Source organism: Sapajus apella, unplaced genomic scaffold (assembly GCF_009761245.1).
Source record: "Sapajus apella isolate SASKATOON/1434 unplaced genomic scaffold, GSC_monkey_1.0 scaffold40, whole genome shotgun sequence".
NCBI lineage: Eukaryota > Metazoa > Chordata > Mammalia > Primates > Cebidae > Sapajus > Sapajus apella.
This window is the reverse complement of record NW_022436980.1, coordinates 5,287,380-5,308,161: the sequence shown is the minus strand read 5'-3', so window position 1 is coordinate 5,308,161 and position 20,782 is coordinate 5,287,380. Positions and strand designations below refer to the sequence as shown.

The window sequence follows — 20,782 nt, the reverse complement described above, 5'->3', positions numbered from 1 at the left end:
CTTAGCTCCACCCTGTTATCATTGTCTTAGGCCTATCACACCCCATCAGCTATTCTCATTCTCTTAATTCCATCCTATTCACGTATCTTTCTTAGATGCCTCTCCATCCCAGTTTGTATTCTTATTCTTTGACCATTATTCTGCTGCTGTTTTATATTTTATGCTAGGGTTTGTAGAATCCTGTACGAGTGTAAAGTGAAGTAAATAGTACTTAGGAGGAAAAAGAAAATTTCCAACTTTTGGTGTTCAAAAGTAAGGGAGGGCAGAGCCCTTGGTGCCATATGCTTCTCCTTTGGCTGCTGCTGCTTGAGGGAAACACACTTAGCAGCTGACTGGGAGATTTCCGGAACAGACTACAAGGTTGTCCCTTGTACTACATGCTGTGTCTCTTAGGAAGGTCTCTTAACTCTGAGCTTTGGCTTCTTATCTGTTAAGTGGTTGGGGGAGGGGAGATGTATCCACAGACAGCCCACTTAAGGAGTTTGCATCTAGTGCTTCAAACTACATGTGGGTAGACAGTTGCTCAAACTGTTTTATTGTGTGGCATCTAAAAGTAGCTGGTTAAAAGGCTTTGCCACGTCTTCACTCTGTTAATCAGATTAGAGTGCAGTGGTTTGATTTTGGCTCAGTGTCTTCCGCCTCCCAGGCTCAAGCAACCCTCCCGCTTCAGCCTCCCTAGTAGGTGGGACCACAGGCGCAGACCACCACGCCTGGGTAATTTTTTTTTTTTGTATTTTTGGTAGAGTTGGGGTTCTGCCGAGTTGCCCAGGCTAGTCTCAAACTCCTGAGCTCAAGAAATCCACCCACCTCAGCCTCAGCTGGGATTACAGGCATGAGTCACTGCGCCTGGCCCAGGCTTTGCCGCGTCTTAACTAGCATCATCAAGTGGTGTGTGTTTAAACAGCAAGCCTTTCAGATAACAAATGCTTTTTAAAGAAAATGGGGATTATAAAGACTCCCTCTTTGTAAAGACTCCCTCTAGTGCTGGATTACTTAGGTAGTACTTGAAACTTAGTCGACTATGGCTTTTCAAGTTAATGATATTTTAAAGTTTAAAAAGAAAATTAAAAGCATCTCCTACACACCTACACACAGGTGCAGCAAAGCCCAGTGAAGAGGTTTTTTTTTTTTTTTTTTTTTTGTATTTTCTTCTTTTGTACTCAAAAGCCTTAAAAGACCTTTATAATCCTCCTATTTCTCTAAAACACCAGGTGATCAATCAGTGGGATTGTCCTTTAATGTGAGGGAATATTCTCCTAGAGCAAATGCTGACTGCTAGGCTGGAATATTTACTGAGAACTTCAACATGCCACAGATAACCCAATCATTGAACTAACCTGGTGGTAACAGGCTATTGGGGGTTAATGAAAATGGAGGTGGGAGACAGTGCTCTTGGGTGTGAAGGGATAGAGCAGTATAAAGACAGTGGAAAGGCCTCATTGAGTGAGAAAAAGGAGAAAAAAATAGATTCTTCTCACCTCCAAATTTACAAGACATATTTCCTAACATTTATGCCCACATACACAAATGCAGATGTGTTGATTTAGGGCCTGCACTCTTGAAACAGACTACCTGAAGTTAAATCTCAAGCTCAGCCTAACTTAGTTGCACTAATCACTTAACTTTTTTATGTAATGGAGAAACACAAGTACATAGTAGGGTTGTTGTGATGCGTGCCTATAGTCCCAGCTACTCAGGAGGCCGGAGCAGAAAGACGGCTATAACTCAAGTGTTCTGGGCTGTGGTGTCCTCTGCTGATTGGGTGTCTGCACTAGTTTAATATGGTGGCCTCCCAGGAGCCTGACACCAACAGGTTGCCTAAGGAGGGTCAAACCGACAAACTGGCACAGGTCAGAAATAGAGCAGATCAAAACTCCTATGCTGATCAGCAGTGGAATCATGCCTATGAATGGCCACTGCACTTTAGTCTGGGCAACATAGCAAGATCCGTTTCTGATACAAAAATATAATTTAAAAAATCAGATCATGTATGTGAAACATGTAGCACAGTAGATACTGCAGAGTAAATTGCACTCACTTAATAAGAAGTGGTAACATTTAAATTATCACCTTTTCTTCCTCCATGTCCATTGTTTTGAATCTAACTCAACATGAGCACAAAACAAGATAAACCTATCGCCTTTGTGGGTGAATTTTAGTTATCAGTCTGGAAACACAGTCTGTTATGTTACTTATGCAGACAGTGGAACTTCTCTTGGCATCACTCGAAATCCAAGTTTTCATCTATGTGATGCATATCCCCCTGTCTGATGAAGACTAGGGAGCCAAATCCTTGCCCATACATTGTGCCATTGCATTAATGCATTCAAAAGTTATGTAAGGTAATGCTTGGCCAGGGCATTACGTGGTTATATGAACTGAGGTAGTGTAGCTCTTTGACAAACAGAGTGCTAGAATGTGTGGAGAACTAGATGAATGAGAAAGGAATGCTTCCACCAGCTCAGGAAAAAATTGTTATGAATACAATGTATTCTTACACTCTCGTTCCATGATTTTGACCCCTATGGAGATCAGTATTTGAATGGAGAGTGGGGAAGTGTATGCATGCATGTGACCGCAAGTTGACACTGTGTGAAAAGTCAGCTCATCGCTGTGGTGGACATGGCTGAAAATGTGCTGACACACAAATGAAGATGAATAATCGCCAACTCTTCAGGGGCTCTGGCTCTGAGTCTTTACCTGCTGCTGCCTCTGGCTGGCAGAGGCTCACCAGCTGCCTGTTATTCTCTGGACTGGCTTGGTCAGCAGAGCACCCTGCTGCCCACACAGTGTTTCTGTCAGGGCTGTGGCCACAGACGCCCGCCCCCAAGCATCTCTCCCCTCCTGACTCTGTTCTGTGGAAAATTACCTCTGCTGACACTTGCACAGTGTTTTCCTTTTCCCATTAATCCTGTTTATTTGAATGTAAATAATATTTACTCACATAAGTACTCTTGCTCTTCCCCTCCTTCCTCTTCTCCTCTCTCTCCCTCCTTCCCTCCCTCCCTCCCTCCCTCCCTCCCTCCCTCCCTTCCTTCCTTCCTTCCTTCCTTCCTTCTTCCCTTCCTCCCTCCCTCCCTCCTTCCCTCTTTCCCTACCTCCCTTCCTTCCCTCCTTCCTTCTTTTCTTCTTTCCATCTTTCCTCCCCTCCTTCTTTTCTTTCTCTATCTCCCCCCCTCTCTTTTCCTTTCTTTTCTTTTGGAACTCTGTGAAATTATCAGTTTTCGCTATGCAGGCTGTAAGAACGCATCTCCCAAAACTAACTGGTGGTGAGTGGGTGGGTGGAGGCAGTGCCATTCCTGCTACAAAAGAAGCAGGGCTTCTCCCCAAAAATATTTGTTCTTAGGCCTTGGATCTAGGAAATAGTGCAATAGATTCACCAATATTCTGCAATTTGAATCGTTCCTTTGCACCTCAAAGCCTAATGATCTTTCGTATTTTATTTTTCATTATTATACCTCCTAACTTTACAATAAAGGTGGGACATCAATTCTAAACCTAATGCTGATGCATGTGGTGCCGCTGCATGATGCCAAAGACACAACTATGGTAGTGCCTATGTGGGACCACCAGGAGTAGTACATCATTAATCACTGCACCACATGATCCTCAAATATATAATGGAGGGCGATCTCTTCTAAATCATAAAGGGAAGTGTGATAGGATACACTTGTCTGTTTATTCCCTGATTCTCAGTATACAAGCAGAAACTCTGTAAAATTAAGGTTAAGTCCTTTAAATAGACTTCTGTTATAGGGCATTGGTATTGTAGGGCTTGACGTCCCCTTCCATGACCACCAGCAGTATCTCATTGCCTTTGACTTAGCCTACGCTCACTTTCCCTCCTTCCTCAAGTATTCCATCCTTCCAACCTCTTTCTTTTTCCTCTCTCTCAGTCTATTGGCAACATTTTATTTATTATTTGATATGTCATTAGCATAGTTCTTAGTCTAGGTTAAATAGAATGAAAATATACTTTAATGCAAATGTGTAATTTTTCACTTTCTGTAACTCATCCAATTATTCTATCTTCTCCTTACTCATCTCTATACAACCTTCTTTTTGAGTTTTTAAGTATATGTTGTTATACTGAACCAGGTCAACTTAGATTTGGTAAATCTTAAATTCACAGTTGAGGACGTTTATCACCCCCACCATTTATAGAATCCTTAATGTTAGGAATGAATCAGGTAACTACAGTTCTTAAGAAGTATATTCTCAAGTGTCTTACAGATATTGATGTCTCTAGTTGAGGCAAGGAATGCTGATGTTTGGTCTTTGGAGACAGGTAAACAGGTTGTGAATTTTAAGCTTTATATAGATGCAGCATTTGTATAGCTGTATCTCATCAAACTGTCACAGACTGAAGTCAATGAGAGTTATGAATGAGAAACTAAAGGCCAGAGTTAGAGTTGTTTGTGATTGTTGTTTTCATAAGTGGAGTTCAATCTTAAACAATTTTAAAATGGCTTTAACACAACATTTCAAGAGAACTCTCACTTAAATTGATTTTTCTTCTAAAAAAATATATATTTTTTTCCTGAAGGCTCATCTAAATGGAATATAGCAAAATAGAGACATTTCTTCTGGTCATAGTATTTCTAGTTTTTCCAATTGAACCTGTGCAGGAAAAAAAAAGATAAACTTAGTGGTTTGTTATTCCAGAATCATAATAGTACTTTTGTTTTTTAACTTTTCCCTTTAGTCCAAATGAACTTTCAGATTCAGCATGGGCTTTTTTGTTTCTTTTGCTTATTCTCATAAATGTTTCTCTATTCTAAATGTTATCATTTTCCTGTGATTCCATTTAGCATCCTTCTGTTTCTCAGGAGGCATCTGCTTCTGTGCTCATAGTCACCTGCCCAACAAGGCAGGGAGTTAGACTTGACTCTAACTTGCTGCTAAAGAGCAGGACTCCAAGGTGGGGTCTCCTATTAATATCTGTGACTTTAGAATGACCATGACCTCCTTGGTCTACTTTCAGGATCTTCTCTGGTCTTCGGAAATGTTCCTTTTTCCTACCATTATATCTCCGTTCCAAAAATATATCAGAAAAGTAATGTCTCCTACTGTCATACAGAAAGCTTTCTGCCACCATTTTTCCTCCTTTAGAATTTATATTATGCTTTAATCATTTATTCCACTCTTCCTCTTGTATTGTTAAAAAGATACTTTTTTTTTCTAGCCTCTCCCTTCTCTCGTCACCTTATTCATTCTCACTGAATATTTCTTCCTCAGTCACTCTCATTACTGCCTTAAAAATGCACACACACACAAACAAACAAACAAACAAACAAACAAAACTGTTATCCATTTCCAGGCTCTTACATCACCTCTGCTTCTTAAAGGACCACTGCCAAAGAGACTTGTGTTCTCTGAATATTTTTTTCAGTTTAAATAACTAGGAAAAAAGAAAACAACAACAAAACTAAAGAAAACAAACAAAATCTAGGCAGTTATCCGAAGCAAGAAAGAATATAGAGAGAAGTTGCTCCATTTATAAGTCCCGCCTATGCACAGAGATTGAGAACCCTGCGTTTTTGTTTCAGTGCATATATCCTTATTTGTGTTTAAGTGAACTTTTAATAGACAAGGGAATGGTTTTCACGTTTTTCATGTGAAAAGTCAATTTAATTCCACCAAGTTGGGCACTGCTTTGGCATACTTACTGAAAAGGACTAGGCTGGCATTGGTGACCCCCAGCTTGTTGGCAGCCACGCAGGTGTAGTTGCCATAGTGCTCTTCAGTGACATTGGTCACCGTCAGGGAAGACTGGCCCTCGGTGCTCTTAATCTCAAGGCCATTGGCACTGTTTATCCTAAGAGTTCAAAAACAGAAGAATAGAATGGAACACTGGTGAAGATTTTAGCTTAGGAATTCTTTCCCCATCCTGACACTGGAGGAAAAGGAGAGAAAGGAAGTAGCCAGAGTTCGTTGTTCCATGCCCAATTCCTCTTTTAATTGTGCAGTGCCATATTATCGGAATCAATGTCCATCAACAGAGAAAAACAGGAAACAGGTTTGAGTTTCTGTTTTGGCAAGAAAGACATGCAGGTGAAAACTACCCATTGAACTGTTTTTATATTTTACCTGGCTGCTTTTGGGCTTCAGCTTAAGAGCTACAGCCCCCAAAGAATTTGAAAGAAACATTAAAAAGGAAGATTGTAAGAATATAGTTCTACATAATTATAACTAGTTTGGCTTTGGCTTTGTTGTGAGGCTTCTGGTGCCCCCAGGCCCAAGCAGTGGAGCCACGGGGGATGGTAGATTTGGCACATACCTAGTGTCATCCCGGTACCACTCGAAGTCAGGTGCAGGCACTGCTGAGGCCTCACATTTGAGTGAAGCTTGTCGTCCTGTGGTGGCTTCATTACTCTTGGATTCTGTGATAGTGGGAGGATCTGTAGGAAGGACAGGCACACAGGTTTATATGAGGGTTGGCGTGCTTATCAGGAAGGAATGAAGAAGGACAATCTGATTAGAGAGATGCAGGAAGGGAGCCATCTTAAAGCCCCATTTGTGTGAATTATGTCATCAGCTAAATGGGGTTGATCACCAAAAAACAAACAAACAAAAAAAAGATAATTTATGAAAGCATAGACTTGGTTTATTTAAGTGAGACACTTAGCAGGGTTTTATGGAACTGAAACGAGGATTTCTTTTTCCCTTCTCCAATAGGTCATGGTATTACAAACATAGACTATAAATATTTTTATGGTCTTTTTATAAATGAAGCAATGATACCAAAGGACTTAGGAATCTCAATGTATAATTTGACCATTTTTTCTTTTTCTTCTTGTTATTATAGTTCGAGATGGCCTTGAGGAGTCTGATGAAAATGACAGCTGGCTAACAACCGAAGTTTGCTCTGATATTACTGCAGGATTCATAAAGAAAGAAACAAATGAAACTAGTGTTAGGTAATTACCTTATGTGTTCGCTTATCACCACAACCCAGGTAAATTTAGCTTTTATGAGTGGGGGTATGGTTTAAAGTCCATCCTGGTGCATAGAAGACTTACTGGCATATCAGCCTTCTATTCTCTCTGGCAGTTGTGCCCTTGATTTTTATGCCCAGGAATGAGCCTACAAAACTATCACAGGCTTGAAATCAGCTGGGAAACACATTTGACACTATAATTTTCCATGACTCATTCAAACAATCCTACGAGAATGGAAAAAGTGTTTGTACGTCCACTTGACTGTGTTAGGATTGTAGACTCAAGCTCCTGCACTTGATGATGCTGTGTTTGTGTAGGTTATGGACCTTCAAGGAGAGAAGGCCTTTCCTGTCCAAAGGTTGTTTGCCAGAAAATGGCAACTTGGCTAAGTACACATGGGAAAAACAGATCCTGACACTCTGTTTAGACTTTGTAGCTGAAAAAGCTCGTTTAGGAAAATAAGTGAATGTTTCTGCACAAATTCACTAAACCCTGGCTGTTCAGCACTTGGGTCTATCTTCATTGTTTCTGATTTTTTTTCATATTCAAAAACTATCACCTAAGTTTTCTACCTGTAGAAGACTGTAACTTTCTGAATTTAAAAGAATGTATGAGAAAGCATCTGATTTGTCTGCAATTTCCTTTCTCATTTAATTTTCCCATAAGCTGAGACATTTTTAAATCACTGTCAGAGTTAGAGCACATTTGAATAAACACTTGTATGTAAACAGGCGTGCTAAATGGGGTTTTGTTGTTTTATTGCTGTTGGTAGTGTTGTTTTACTTTAGACTTACATTCTTATTCTGTATAAGCACTAAATGGGAAGATGCTGTAGTAAAACGAACCCTGGATTGGAAACTAGGAGTCCTGGGATTTGGTTTGGGTTTGGCTGTTTGGACTTCCCATCATACATTTTCTTTCTGGGCCTTGGTTTTATTACCTGTAAAATGAGGGGATCCTATTTTAATGATCCCCTTTCCAACTGTAAACTATCCCAATTCTTGTTAAAACTGCTCATTCTTTACAAATGGGCAGTTGGCCTCATTACAATCCAAGTGTATTTTCAAAGCCTTAATTAATTTAACTCTTAAATTGCTAATTTTCCAAATTATAACTCACTTATTTATTCCGTGGGTTAGGAACCAGGATTAGCAGTTGAGAAGAGGAAATTTGAGATCTGATTTTGACTCTACTCTTAACCAGAGCTGTGGTCCGGGCAAACAACTGTACCAGTTTGAGCCTTTTCTTTATCTTTGAAAAGAATAAGCTAGCTACTAAAACTGGTTATGTAGATCATTAGAGCACATCAGTTCAAAGGCTAATCCAATAATTGGTAGTAGTGGTGCTGTGGGGAGATATTAATAAAGGGATGGGACATAGAATAGAGGTTCTGGGCTTGGATTTAAAGTTTGGTAGACATGAGCTCAAATCCAGGCTCTGTTCCTCATTATCCTTTGTCACTTGAGAGTTTAATACTTTGCCTATAGTCACATTGCTTCCATTTCCTCATCTATAATATGTTGGGGCTGGGCATGATAGCTCATGCCTATAATCCTAGCCCTTTGGGAGGCACAAGCAGGTGGATCACTTGACGTCAGGAGTTTGAGACCAGCCTTGCTAACATGGCAAAACCTCATCTTTACTAAAATACAAAAAACTAGCCAGGTATGGTGGTGTGTGTCTGTAGTCCCAGCTACTCAGGAAGCTGAGGCACAAGAATTGCTTGAACCCAGGAGTTGGAGGTTGCAGTAAGCTGAGATCAGGCCAGTGCACTCCAGCCTGGGCAACAGAGCAAGACCCTGTCTCAAAAACAAAAAACGTTGAAACCCAAGGGAGGGAAGTACATTTGAAGGCTGAAAGATATTAGGCCTCAGAACTGATGAGACTGGAAATTGATTTCATAAGGGTGAGGAAAAGAAGTGTTGAAAAGGTAACACCCCGATTTCTGGCTGGGGCATCTGTGTAATGCCATTCACTGAGATAAGATGCATAAGTAAAGAAATAGACAACCAGCAGCAGAATACTCAATAAATATTAGTTTCCTGTCCTTACTTCTTCTCACTGTATTGGGTTCTTAAGCTGCCAATGACTCCATCACCTGTAGCACAGTGCCCCACTAATGTTGGCTGGAGATAATTTTGCTTATGATTTTGTTTGTTCAATTTTCCAATTTGAGAAAGAAGTTTTAACCACTGTTTGTGAATTTCTGGAGCCACACAGTTATAACTGCCAACTGGTGACTATTTCCCCTCAGTCCCCTACCACCTTAGGACCCAGGGAAAACAAATGACTTTTTCTGATTGAAAAATTTGGGAAGAAGAAACTGGGCCTGTTTGGCTTATCCCTTTGCTGTCTTCCTTTTGGGACCAAACTTCTGGCAGGTAGCAGAGGTTCTCCTCTGTTTCTCTATGACAGAAGTCCTACCTGGGCTCTCTCCTTTCTGCCTTCACGTGGGCAGGCCTGTCCCACCTGGGGCTGCCATGATTGGGAAGATAAGTCGGCCACACTAAGCTACTATCTCTAGCCACTTTGATCTCTAAAAATGCGAACATTTAGGTCTCCCTGACCACGCTTTTCCTTACTTCTCAATTTGTTCGGAACTTGAATTACTAAGCAGTAAGCTATTTATTAGCCCCTCAAAGACCCCAGCATGGGGAAGCTGGTAGTAAACTAGGATTGAGCACTTACAAGTGCATTAATCTAATCAGCTACAAAAGCCAACTACTTGCTTCTCTCTTTGAAAACTTAGGAATTTTCTTGTACCAGGGTAAATCTATGAATACTGATAAATACATAAAGAGCTTATTGTTTCTAATATTTTTCAAATGACACCATGGTGCAAGTTTATTTTTGCATGGCTTGTTGAAATGAACATTTCAAAATTCATTTGTAATGAATTCTGTATAGGTGAGGCTAAGAAACACTACTACAAATCACACGGCAGCATGCCTTGTGTAGTTAAAATAATAGATGTCCTTACTCAAAATATGGTTATAATAAAAATGTGGCTCCATAAAAATGCTGCACAGAGAGATGCATTGTTATTCTTTATGTGACTTTGGAATAGCTTACAATTGCCAAAGGACTCTTGCAGTTTACATTAATTCAAAATTCCATGCTCTGAAATTATTAATAGGGCCTTTCTTCTTCTGACATCACCAATAACAAGACTCTTTCAATAAGAATGAATATAGTAACCAAACAGAGGACTGGAAAACAAAATATCATTCATTTAATCTTACTAATATTGGGAATATTAGTATAAAAGAGTAACATTCTGAACAGAAAACTCAATGTACAGTCATTTATTGCATGTCAGCACTCTGCTAGGTTTTAGATATCCTCTTTACTTAAATAATTAGCCCTAGGGGGTAAATACGATTAATCTCATTTTATGAAAGAGAAGATAGGCCTACAGAGGGTTAGTAAGTGGTCTAATTCACATCATTTGACGGATCCTGGATTTAATCCCAGGTCTATCATGCCCTGAAACCCATGCTCTGAACCTCTCCACTGTGGTACTTCCATTTGAATGAGTTCTTTTGGAGAACAATGAATTCCTTTTTTTTTCTTTTTAATATAAATGACTTGTTCATTTTTTTATTTTTTAAATATTATACTTTAAGTTCTGGGATACATGTGCAGAACGTGCAGGTTTGTTACATAGGTATACACGTGCCATGGTGGTTTGCTGCACCCATCAAGGAGGACAATGAATTTCTAATAGGAAGAAATACCATTCAGGGAAGGGAGCATGCTGGTAGATGGAAAGGTAAACATTGCATATTTCTATTATTTACAGGGTACTAACAGTGGCACAACATGCAGTGACACAGTGGATATAAGCCTGTATTAGAAGTCAGGAAATGCAGACTCAGTCTCTGCTAGTGCCACTTAGGTTGTTACCATGAGACATAATGATCCCCTGCAGCCCCTCACCTGTGAATATAGATGATGATGCCTGTCTCACAGGTTTGATGTCAATATCAAATGAAGTCATTCACATGAGAGCTCTTTAAACACTTAAAGTGATTACATTTGTTATTTTATAGTAGTATTATTCACATGGTGTGAAGGATAAACAGAGGACCTTGGAGTTAGACCTGGGTTCGAGTTCCAAGTCTACCACACACAAACACTCTTTGATTTTGTGTCAGAGCATGTTTACACACACTGAACTTTGTTTTGGTCCTGTCTACATGGGGATGATATAGATGATCTCCCATGGGTAGTGTGCAGTGATGTAGAAAGCAGCAGAGGCAGAGGGTGTAGGCAATAAAAAGCACATTGTCTGTAGATAATTTAGAAATGATAAGAACACTGATTTAGAGTTCCTTTTTTTTAAGTCACTCTGTGCTAGCAATATCAAACAATGTATATTAAACAATGCCAGTGATAAAGTAAATACTTTTCACTGGGAAAGGCCAGGCTCAATACACCTTTCCATTTAATTGGTGATATGGTTTGGCTGTGTCTCCATTCAAAATCTCATCTCAAATTGTAGTCCCCATAATCCCCAGGTGTCAAGGAAAAGACCAGGTGGAGGTAATTGAATCACGGGGGCAGTTCCTCCACGCTGTTCTCGTGATACCGAATGAGATCTGAAGGTTTTATAAGTGTTTGCTAGCTCCTCCTCCACTCAGTCCCTTTCCTGTCGCCTTGCGAGGAAGATGTCTTGTTTCTTCGTTTTCCACCGCGACCGTAAATTTCCTGAGGCCTCCCCAGCCATGTGAAACTGTGAGTCAACTAAACCTCTTTCCTTTCTAAATTATCCAGTCTCAGGCAGTTCTTTATACCAGTGTGAGAATGGATTGATATAGCTGGCCACAGTTTGTGTGATAACGACAGTGAATTGACATGAAACCTCTAAGCAAGCGTTGGTACTCTGAAGGTACTCAGAAAATTATGGTTCTTGTCCATATTGCAAAATTATGATAAAACATGATAATACTCTGGATTGTTACTGAGTATTTCCTCTGAAGACCTCATAATAGATTTATAAATATTAGGATATGTCTTTACCATTACCTTCCCAAAGGCAAGAATATACTGAAGGTGAGCATGGAGACTGAATAGGTGTAGCTATGAGTACCCAGAGAAGTTGGCCAGTCTGGCTCCATATTAAATGGGTATTTTCCTGGCTAACGCAGGCACATTACTTGAGGTCAGGGGTTTGAGACCAGCCTGGCCAACAACACGGTAAAGCCATGTCTCTACTAAAAAATACAAAAATTAGTTACTTGTGGTGGCATGTGCCTGTAATCCTAGCTAACTGGGAGGCTGAGGTATGAGAATTGCTTGAAGCTGGGACGCAGTGGTTGCAGTTAGCCGAGATCAGGCCACTGCAATCCAGCCTGGGTGATAGGCAAGACCCTGTTTCAAAAACAGACAGCCAAGTTGTTTTCCTAATGTTTTCTCATTAGGTGATTTTTGATTCAAATCACTGAAGATTCCAGTTAAAATACATATACATTATCTAGAGGCAACAGGTGTCTCCAGTCCCAATTGTGTATTCTAAGGCAACCTCTTTCTCTAAATAAATGGCTGTCAGATGCAAGGCAAGCTTACATTTAGAAATATCAGCTCCACAAGTGCCCCGGCTTGGGTGTTGGTTGGATTGATTAGCTCTGGACACCAAGGTGGAGGCAGAACTGAATTCAAAGAGACAAAGGGGAAAAGGAGTTGTGAAGAGTGACAATGTGAACCTGTCTGGAGAGAGACCTGTGGGAAAGTGGAAGGTGGGAACATTAGCTGGTCAATGGGGTCGGGACAGGCTTGAGAGCTGGGAGTAACTTTTGAGAAGAATTTCTCCAGGAATAGGCAGAATCCAGTATTGAAAGAGTCCAGATAAAATTAATAGTCTGTATTTGTTAAGCATTTACTAGGTGCTAGATATTATTCTACGTATACTGGGCAGTAGGATGAGACAAATTTTGTGTGGCCGAGGTGGGCGGATCACCTGAGGTTGGGAGTTTGAGACCAGCCTGACCAACATGGAGAAACCCTGTCTCTACTAAAAATACAAAATTAGCTGGGTTTGGTGGCACATGCCTGTGATCCCAGCTACTTGGGAAGCTGAGGCAGGAGAATTGCTTGAACCTGGGAGGCGGAGGTTGCAGTAAGCTGAGATTGTGCCACTGCACTCCAGCCTGGGCAATAAGAGCAAAACTCCATCTCACAAAAAAAAAAAAAAAAAAAAAGTAGTTAAATGCACTGTGAGAACCGAAACTGAGGAACTGCACCTAGAACCTGCAATGAAAGAACAGACTGTTCTAGGACTGGTATCTGAAAGAAATTAACAGCTACATTGTGGGTAAGATACAGAAAGCCAGAAGTCCTGTCTTTTGTCTAAATTATACTAAGCTTATTTAATTGAAGAGATTTTGAGCAAACATTTTAGCTTTCTGTAAATTCCAGGACCTCCTACCACTTAGAAAATAGATTTTGCATGTAAAAATGGCTATGTGTAATGCTGTATGCCTACTTCAGGGAAGTGCTATGCAAAAGAAGTAAAAAGGAGAGACCATAGAATCCAGTTTGTGAGCTCAACAGAAGAGACTGTTACGTCTCTCTTCTTTGCTGCTCTAGTCTCTCAGCGCTTTGCAACAGACATCTGTTGGCAACTGAGTAAATGAGTCAATGAAATGCTGGTGGGAGAAAGTTAGCAGCCCTGAGTTCTTTTCTTGTGATGGTACTCAGGTTCTATTCATTACAATAATCTATTTGGCCAGAAGTTATCTTAACCCTCTTGATCCCCGACCTAATTCCAAAGCCTGTGTTTTGAAAAGGAAGCAGAATCAGTTTAAATAACGGATTTCATGGCCAGCAGGATTAGGTAAAGTGACACAGATGATTCCTGGGCATTTCTCTGTATGCAAGAGTGTTGCTAGGCAGGCTTGGCTCCACAATTCAATCAGAGAGACTTCATCTACTTAATACAACTATATTTAAGTTGGATGAATTTGTTTCAATGGGACAACTGTGTTGATTGGTTTTAATATATAACCACAGCTTATGAGGTTTTGGTAAAAAGATGATGCCAAAGGAAATTGATAAAATATTTTTCCAGATTTGTGACCATATTTACAAAATTTGGAGAAATGTTAGGAGGACAGAATTTGGGAGTTTTTCACCTACTCATTCAATACACGTTTACTGAGCAATTTTTATAAAGTCAGGCACATGCTAGGTCCTGCTTGTTAGAACATACTGGATCTGTGACTAAACTCATTATAGTTTTCCATATAATTTGTTATGAAGTATCTTTTTAGAATCTCAAGATCTGTCCATATTCTTCTGTGGTTCACTCATCACTAACAAAACCTCACATTTTGATAAAAGTATTTTCTTGAAAATTCTAAGTATTTTCTTCCGCTTTAAATTACACTTTGGGGACAGTCAAGAAGAAGCAATGTCAGACTAATTGCACTAATGATAATAGAACCCAGGCGGCTAGCTTTGATCTTGGGAACCATCTGCAGTCCAGACCACTTTGATGTTTCACACAATGGAAGCATAAATATTTTCTATGTACACCATGATTGGACTTTCAGAAATCTAATTAAGATGAAGGTCAATTAAGAGAAAATGAAATCTTGACTCCAAAAGTCAGGGAAGAGATGGAAGATGATGGCATGGTTATGTGTACATAAAAGAAGCTAACCTAATTATAAACTTATACAAACATCCAGAGAAGTTGCCTTTCATGTGATGAAAAGGTCCTAAAGCATTTTATAACATTGCAATCATTAATGTGTCTTTGAAACATACCCAGCATTATAAAAGAATAGTAATAACTTGCATTTCAAAACTCTATTACTAAAAAATTTGAAGACAGCTAGCAATAGAAGCACTTCAGAACTCATGAAATGCAGCCCCCTGCTCCTTGGAAATGAGTGCCATAAACTATAGTAGAGTCACTTATATCTATTGGATTCCTTTAGGTATGGTATGAAAAAGATTTTGCTGCTTGTTTTAGAAGTCAGCAAGGCCTCAGGTAATAGTGCATCCCAGCAGGCCTGCATAAACTTTAGCAAGTTTCCTCAGCGATCCAAGCCGCAGTTTCCAAATTTCTAAAGTAAGACTAATGATGCTTATCTCATAGGTTTAAATGGCTTTGGGGATTAAACAACAAATATCAATCTTTTTTTTTTTCTTTTTTTTTTTTTTTTGAGATGGAGTTTCGCTCTTGTTGCCCATGATGGAGTGCAGTGGTGCAATCCTGGCTTGCTGAAACCTCCTCCTGGGTTCAAGCAATTCTTCTGCCTCAGCCTCCCCAGTAGCTGGGATTACAGTCGTGTGACACCATGCCTAGCTAATTTTTGTAGTTTTAGTAAAGATGGGGTTTCATCATTTTGGCTAGGCTGGTCTCAAACTCCAGATCTCCGGTGATCCATCCGCCTTGGTCTCCCAAATTGCTGGGATTACAGGCGTGAGCCACCATGCCCAGCCAATATATATCCCTTAACTCAATGATGCACGTAGTAGGTATGTGGAATTGAAAATTCCTTATCTTCCTCCTGAGAGCATGGGCTTTAGAGTCAAATGGACCTGAGTCTGAATCCCTTTTCTTAGAGTTGTTTTCTGTGTCACTTTGAATGGGCAGTTTTACCTCCTTGGGCTGTGGTTTTTTCAAACTCTGAAATAGACTGAATGATATCTACCATACTGGGGTTATTGAGTAGAGAAAAAGAGAATTTATATAAAATCTCTGGCACATAGGAAGACATGAGATGACAGAAAGTACTCCTCACAGCCTAAAGGATACTTTCAAATAGCTTCTTGACCTTTTGGCTAAGATCAAGTGTAGTATCAAATATGGGTTAAAGTGTTTGTGCGTGTATGTCTGTGTGTGCCTATGTGTGTGTATGTAGGATGTGTGTACATTCTACACAGAAGGAAGAACTGTGAAAACTTCCCTTTGTCCCTGTCACTAGCCACAATTGTGTGAGGTGGGAACTTGAATCTGAGTGATACAGAGTCAGTGCTAACTGAACAGGGTAAACGAATTCTCTTTATTCCCGTGCTGGGTGACACACATCATATAGATTCTCCCCCCCGCCTACTCTCTTTTGAACTACATCTAAGAATCCTTTCATCCGAGAAGTTGAAAGTATGCCCACTTACCTATGCATCTTAGTGAAATCTTCCTTTCTAAATGCCCATACTTTGGGACAAATAGGCAACTGGAATTAACTTATCAGGCATTCTTGTTAGCCATCAGGGACACATGGTATCTGACCACAGTGACTCTAATATGTTCCCAAGGCCAATTATTTAAATAGTGGAGGACAAAATATAATCCTGAGGCATTCCCTCCTGACAAACAATGCATTTAAGATGGAAATTCCCATTAAACCAGATACAAATTGTTGTTTTTTTCTAAAGTAGTATGACCTTGATTTCCACGAGAGCAGAATAGCAACCGCCAGCAATGTTAGTGCTGTCTGATCGTGTTTTCTTAATTCTTTAGTCTGATTAAAAGAGAGAGGGTATTGTTAAATGTATTATGGATTATATTTAGAGTTGATAGACTTGATTTATCAAATTCAATGGCCAAGTCCTGCCCTTGGATGTGTTCAATGTATAAATGTACATTCCTGGCCAGAGGAGCATCTGCTCGAAATACAATGCTCTTTTGCTAATGGAATCTTTAGAGCTCAGTGGAGGTCGAGGTGCACCCTGGGCACCTAGCACCTGCTGGGTCCTGCTGTACTCACAGTTCACAGTGACCTTGACTTGTTTGACATCCGCCGAGGAGACCTCGTTGGCAGCTTTGCACTCATATTTGCCTGACTGCTCCCTGGTGATGCCGAGGATCTCCAGATATTCTTCTTCTCCTTCAAATTCCCTTCCTGAAAAACAGAGGTTTTCATGATTCTTTTTTCAAGTCTGAAATAGGCAGCAGATCTTCTCATTATTCTTTTTAAAAGCAGTGAATTCACATGTCTTTCAGTGATTTGAAAATGTACTTTGTCTGACATCAGATTCCACAGAAGCAGACCTCAAGACAAAAAGTCTTGTGAAAGTGATTGAGTAGAAAATGCTCTCAGTAAAAAACAGAAAGAAAATGGGAAAATGAGACTTGGATGAGAAAGAAGCCAAGCAAGAGTACAATGCCAGGCTAAGTCCCACAGAGAGGAACTGTGAGTCAGTCTTTCAGGGAGGCCTGGGGACAGCTATGTCCCCCTTCAAAATTATTCTGATATGAGGCTGGGATCTGGGGTGTTTATAGGTGTCTGTACTCACCAGTTAAGGGTTAAGGGTTTGGAACAAAGTGGGCGCTGGTTGTAGGTACATGCAAATCATGAAACCATGATGGGATCTTGCTCCTGGTCATCCTACACTAAATGGTACCGGTTATTAGCTCTGCTCAAATGCCATAAGCTGTTTTCCTTTTTTGGAAATTCCCCTATGACCAAATCAACAGACAGCTAGCAAGAAGACAAATTTACTGTCTAAACATGTCATCTAAACCTGTTAACTAGGCTCCAACAGAACACAGGGCTTCTTTGCTAACATTCTACTACACAACTCTATGGGATATTCCAAGCTTCAAGTCTTCTCTCAATTGTCAATATCACTAGTTTTGAGGAAACTTTACAATCTTGACAAAAAACAGGCAAGAGTAATATCACATTATTTGGTTCCGATGTTCTGCACACTATCCAGCACATGCTTCTACTGAGAACATTTTAGAGTTAGTCTATAGCATATAGTTGAATATTACTTATAAGAGGTTAATTTTTCCCTGTCTACATTTGTCTCTTCTCCCTTCCTAACATTAAAACCAGTGCTTAGATCTGATTTTACATGTTACCGAAGTGGAATGTAGTAGGGAAGAAAACAGTACTCTCAGAATAGGTAACTGGCCACTGTTTTGGATTAATGGGGTAGGATTTGGGATTGAAGGGGGAAAAAATCTTTCCTGTATATTGTATCTATGGACTAAGTGTCATGCCAACTATTTGATGCTAAGACTTCTAGCTGAACATAAATACCCTGAAGACTAATGGCAACTTCGACAATTAGTTTATTTAACAGGCAGAAATAGGTATAAGCTCATTAAAAACCTGGAATGCAGAGGTAAAGTAGAAAGTAAGATAGCATTATTTATTTTGAGAATAATGGTAGATTATAATGAGAAAATAGTTAATAATAATTTCAGGATGTTTTAGGATTTCTTACCTTCCTGAACATTCCCACCTATAACACTTAATCTTAGTTAGGCTTAGTTGGGCTGACAGAGTTGTCAGTAGGAGAGAACAAGGATAATCTTACAGATGGTTGGCAACACTGAATTCTTTCCAATTCCCATGAAATACCTAGAAATGGTGGATTATGGGTCCCTACCCTGCTTTATGAATTTCTTAAAAAAAAATAAAGTTGCAGGAGAGAGATTATTTTTAGCTGTACCAACTAAAGCCCTACCAATTCTGGAAGATTGTACCCATGAAAGCATGAAAGTAAATAATAAGATGAATGAGAGAAAATAAAACAATATTTATTGTATTTGGGGCCTGGCATTCTAACATACCATTGTAAGTATTGACAATCTCATTTGTTCCTGATAAACAGATAATAATACAGATCCTTATCAGATAAACTTTTGATCTCATGTTTCTAGAATTTACCCCTAAACTACCTGAGGATAAGAGTTTTCTCTTAAGTGACCCACATGGGAGGTGGAGACATCATTTCTGCTTCTCCTCTCTGATAGCAACCTCTGTCTCCAGCGCACGATGTGAGTAGCTGTCTCAATAGAGTGGGGACAGGCTCAAGGTGCAAACCAATTACAGGCAGGGGAAGCTACGCTGTATTCCATCATCCAACCAATCTCATCCAACAATTCTCCTGTTCCTTTCTTTCCTTTGCCCCAGTGTGTCTGTCCCCATGAGGGCAACTCTTCTTCAGTTCCTTCAGTTCTGACAGGCTGCTCTCAACCCAAGGGTCCTTCCTGTCAGTGTTTCCTTTTATTTGCTCAACCTTAAGACTCTTAGGACACAAACTGATTTTAAAACATTGAGAGACACCCCTGGGCCCTCCCTGTTGTCATGCTTCTTTTACCTGTCCCCTGGATCCTCCAGTTGAAACGCTTGCATTCCCTGGGCCCTTCCTGACTAGTCTGTTCTAGTAACACCCAGGAGACTTTTCCCACAATGCATTATCTCTACTGCTTCACTTGAGAATTTCCGACCAATTCACAGAAATCTAACAGGACATGGGGGCTTTTCTGTTGCTGGAGAGCCAAAGCTTCAGATTATGAGCCACACAGCTGCCATGCCTTACTCTTAATATCCTCATGAACTAGCACAGGGTTTGGCTCTCAATAAACATTAGTCACTCAGTAAATGTTTGTTGAGTTAGCTTGCTACAGACCCAATGCTTGTGTTTCTCCAAAATTTATATGTTGAAACTTAATTCCCAAAGTGATAATGGTATTTGGTAGTGGAGTCTTTGCAGGTGATTACATCATGAAGATGGAGACTTTATGAATGGAATTAGTGCCCTTATAAAAGAAACTCCAGGTCAGGCATGGTAGGTTACACCTGTAATCCTAGCACTTTGGGAGGCCAAGGCGGGCGGATCACTTGAAGCGAAGAGTTTGAAACCAGCCTGGCCAACATGGTGAAACCTCATTTCTACTAAAATTACCAAAAAATTAGCTGGGCATGGTGGCATGCTACTTGGGAGGCTGAGGCAGGAGAATTGCTTGAACCTGGGAGGCAGAGGTTGCAGTGAGCTGAGATTGAGCCACTTATTCCAGCCTGGACAGCGGAGCAAGACTCCTTCTCAAAAAAAGAAAGAAACTCCAGAGAGTTCCTTTGCCTCTTCTGCAATGTCAGGACACAAAAGACAGCTGTCTCTGAGTCAGGAAGTGGGCCCTCATCCGACACTAAATTTACTGGCACCTTGATCTTGGACTTCCCAAGCTCCAAAACTGTGAGAAATACATTTCTGTTGTTTATAAGCTACCCAGTCTATGATATTTTTGTTACCGTAACATGAATGGACTGAGATAAAGCTGGACTGAATTAAGAAACTCAAAGAGATATTAGAGTTATTGCCAACACTTCATGTAGTTTAAGAGAATAGAGCCAGGTATTGAAAAGTGACTAAGTATTTCTGTAAGAGAAGTTGGCATAAAACTTCACCGCCTTTTGGTGATCCTAATAGAGTTCTGTTATACTGGGGAAGAAAGGGTGTGCTGAATACTCTGTTGTTGAAGGACCGCACAGGGGCATCTCTGGTCATGTCCCAAGGAACTGTCTGTCATGGGGAGTTATTGTTTCGGAAACCAGCAGAGCTCCCTGTGGACACAGGCATGATACAGTCTTAGCAAGTGCCATTTCTCGTTTTAAGGTATGGAGTATACCACCTGAGTCTTGAGTCACAAAATTCCAAAATGCGCTCAGATTCTCCTGTTCCTTTCTTTCCCTTTGCCCCTGTGTGCCTGTCCCCAAAGGGCAACTTTCTCCACTTCTTTTAGTTCTCTTTGACCGGTTGCTCTCAACCCAAGGGTCTTGCCAACATTGTCTTTTATTCTCTCAACCTTAAAAAGACCCTCAGGCCAGAAACAGACAGAAAACCTATTGTTTAAGTTCTCTGGTAGACGAGTTCTATGGCTACAATTTGGGTCTTTCTCTTGTTCCTATTATTTTTTGCCCTTACATAAATTTTTATTTGAAATGCAAATTTCAGTATTTTGGTATTTTAAACGTCTCAACCAATTTCCACAAGCCTGCTCACATCACTGAGTGTTATATTTATTCTGGGATCTAGTGTTTAGTTTAAATCTCCCTTTGCTTAATGTGTTTTCGTGTCTCCTGGCAATATTCAAC

The 20,782-nt window shown here is 40.2% G+C and overlaps 1 protein-coding gene across 3 annotated transcripts in view; it reads right to left on the bottom strand.

Moving 5' to 3' along the window:
• The window catches only part of LSAMP (limbic system associated membrane protein), a 624,303-nt gene that overhangs the window by 25,893 nt on the left and 577,628 nt on the right, over positions 1–20,782 (bottom strand). For all 3 annotated transcript variants that reach the window (XM_032299314.1, XM_032299315.1, XM_032299316.1), the window contains exons 4-6: positions 16,661–16,795; positions 6,281–6,401; positions 5,670–5,818 (exon numbers count right to left, since the gene is read on the bottom strand). In XM_032299314.1, the coding sequence (XP_032155205.1) occupies positions 5,670–5,818; positions 6,281–6,401; positions 16,661–16,795 (405 nt within the window). The remainder of the gene's footprint in view (positions 1–5,669; positions 5,819–6,280; positions 6,402–16,660; positions 16,796–20,782) is intronic.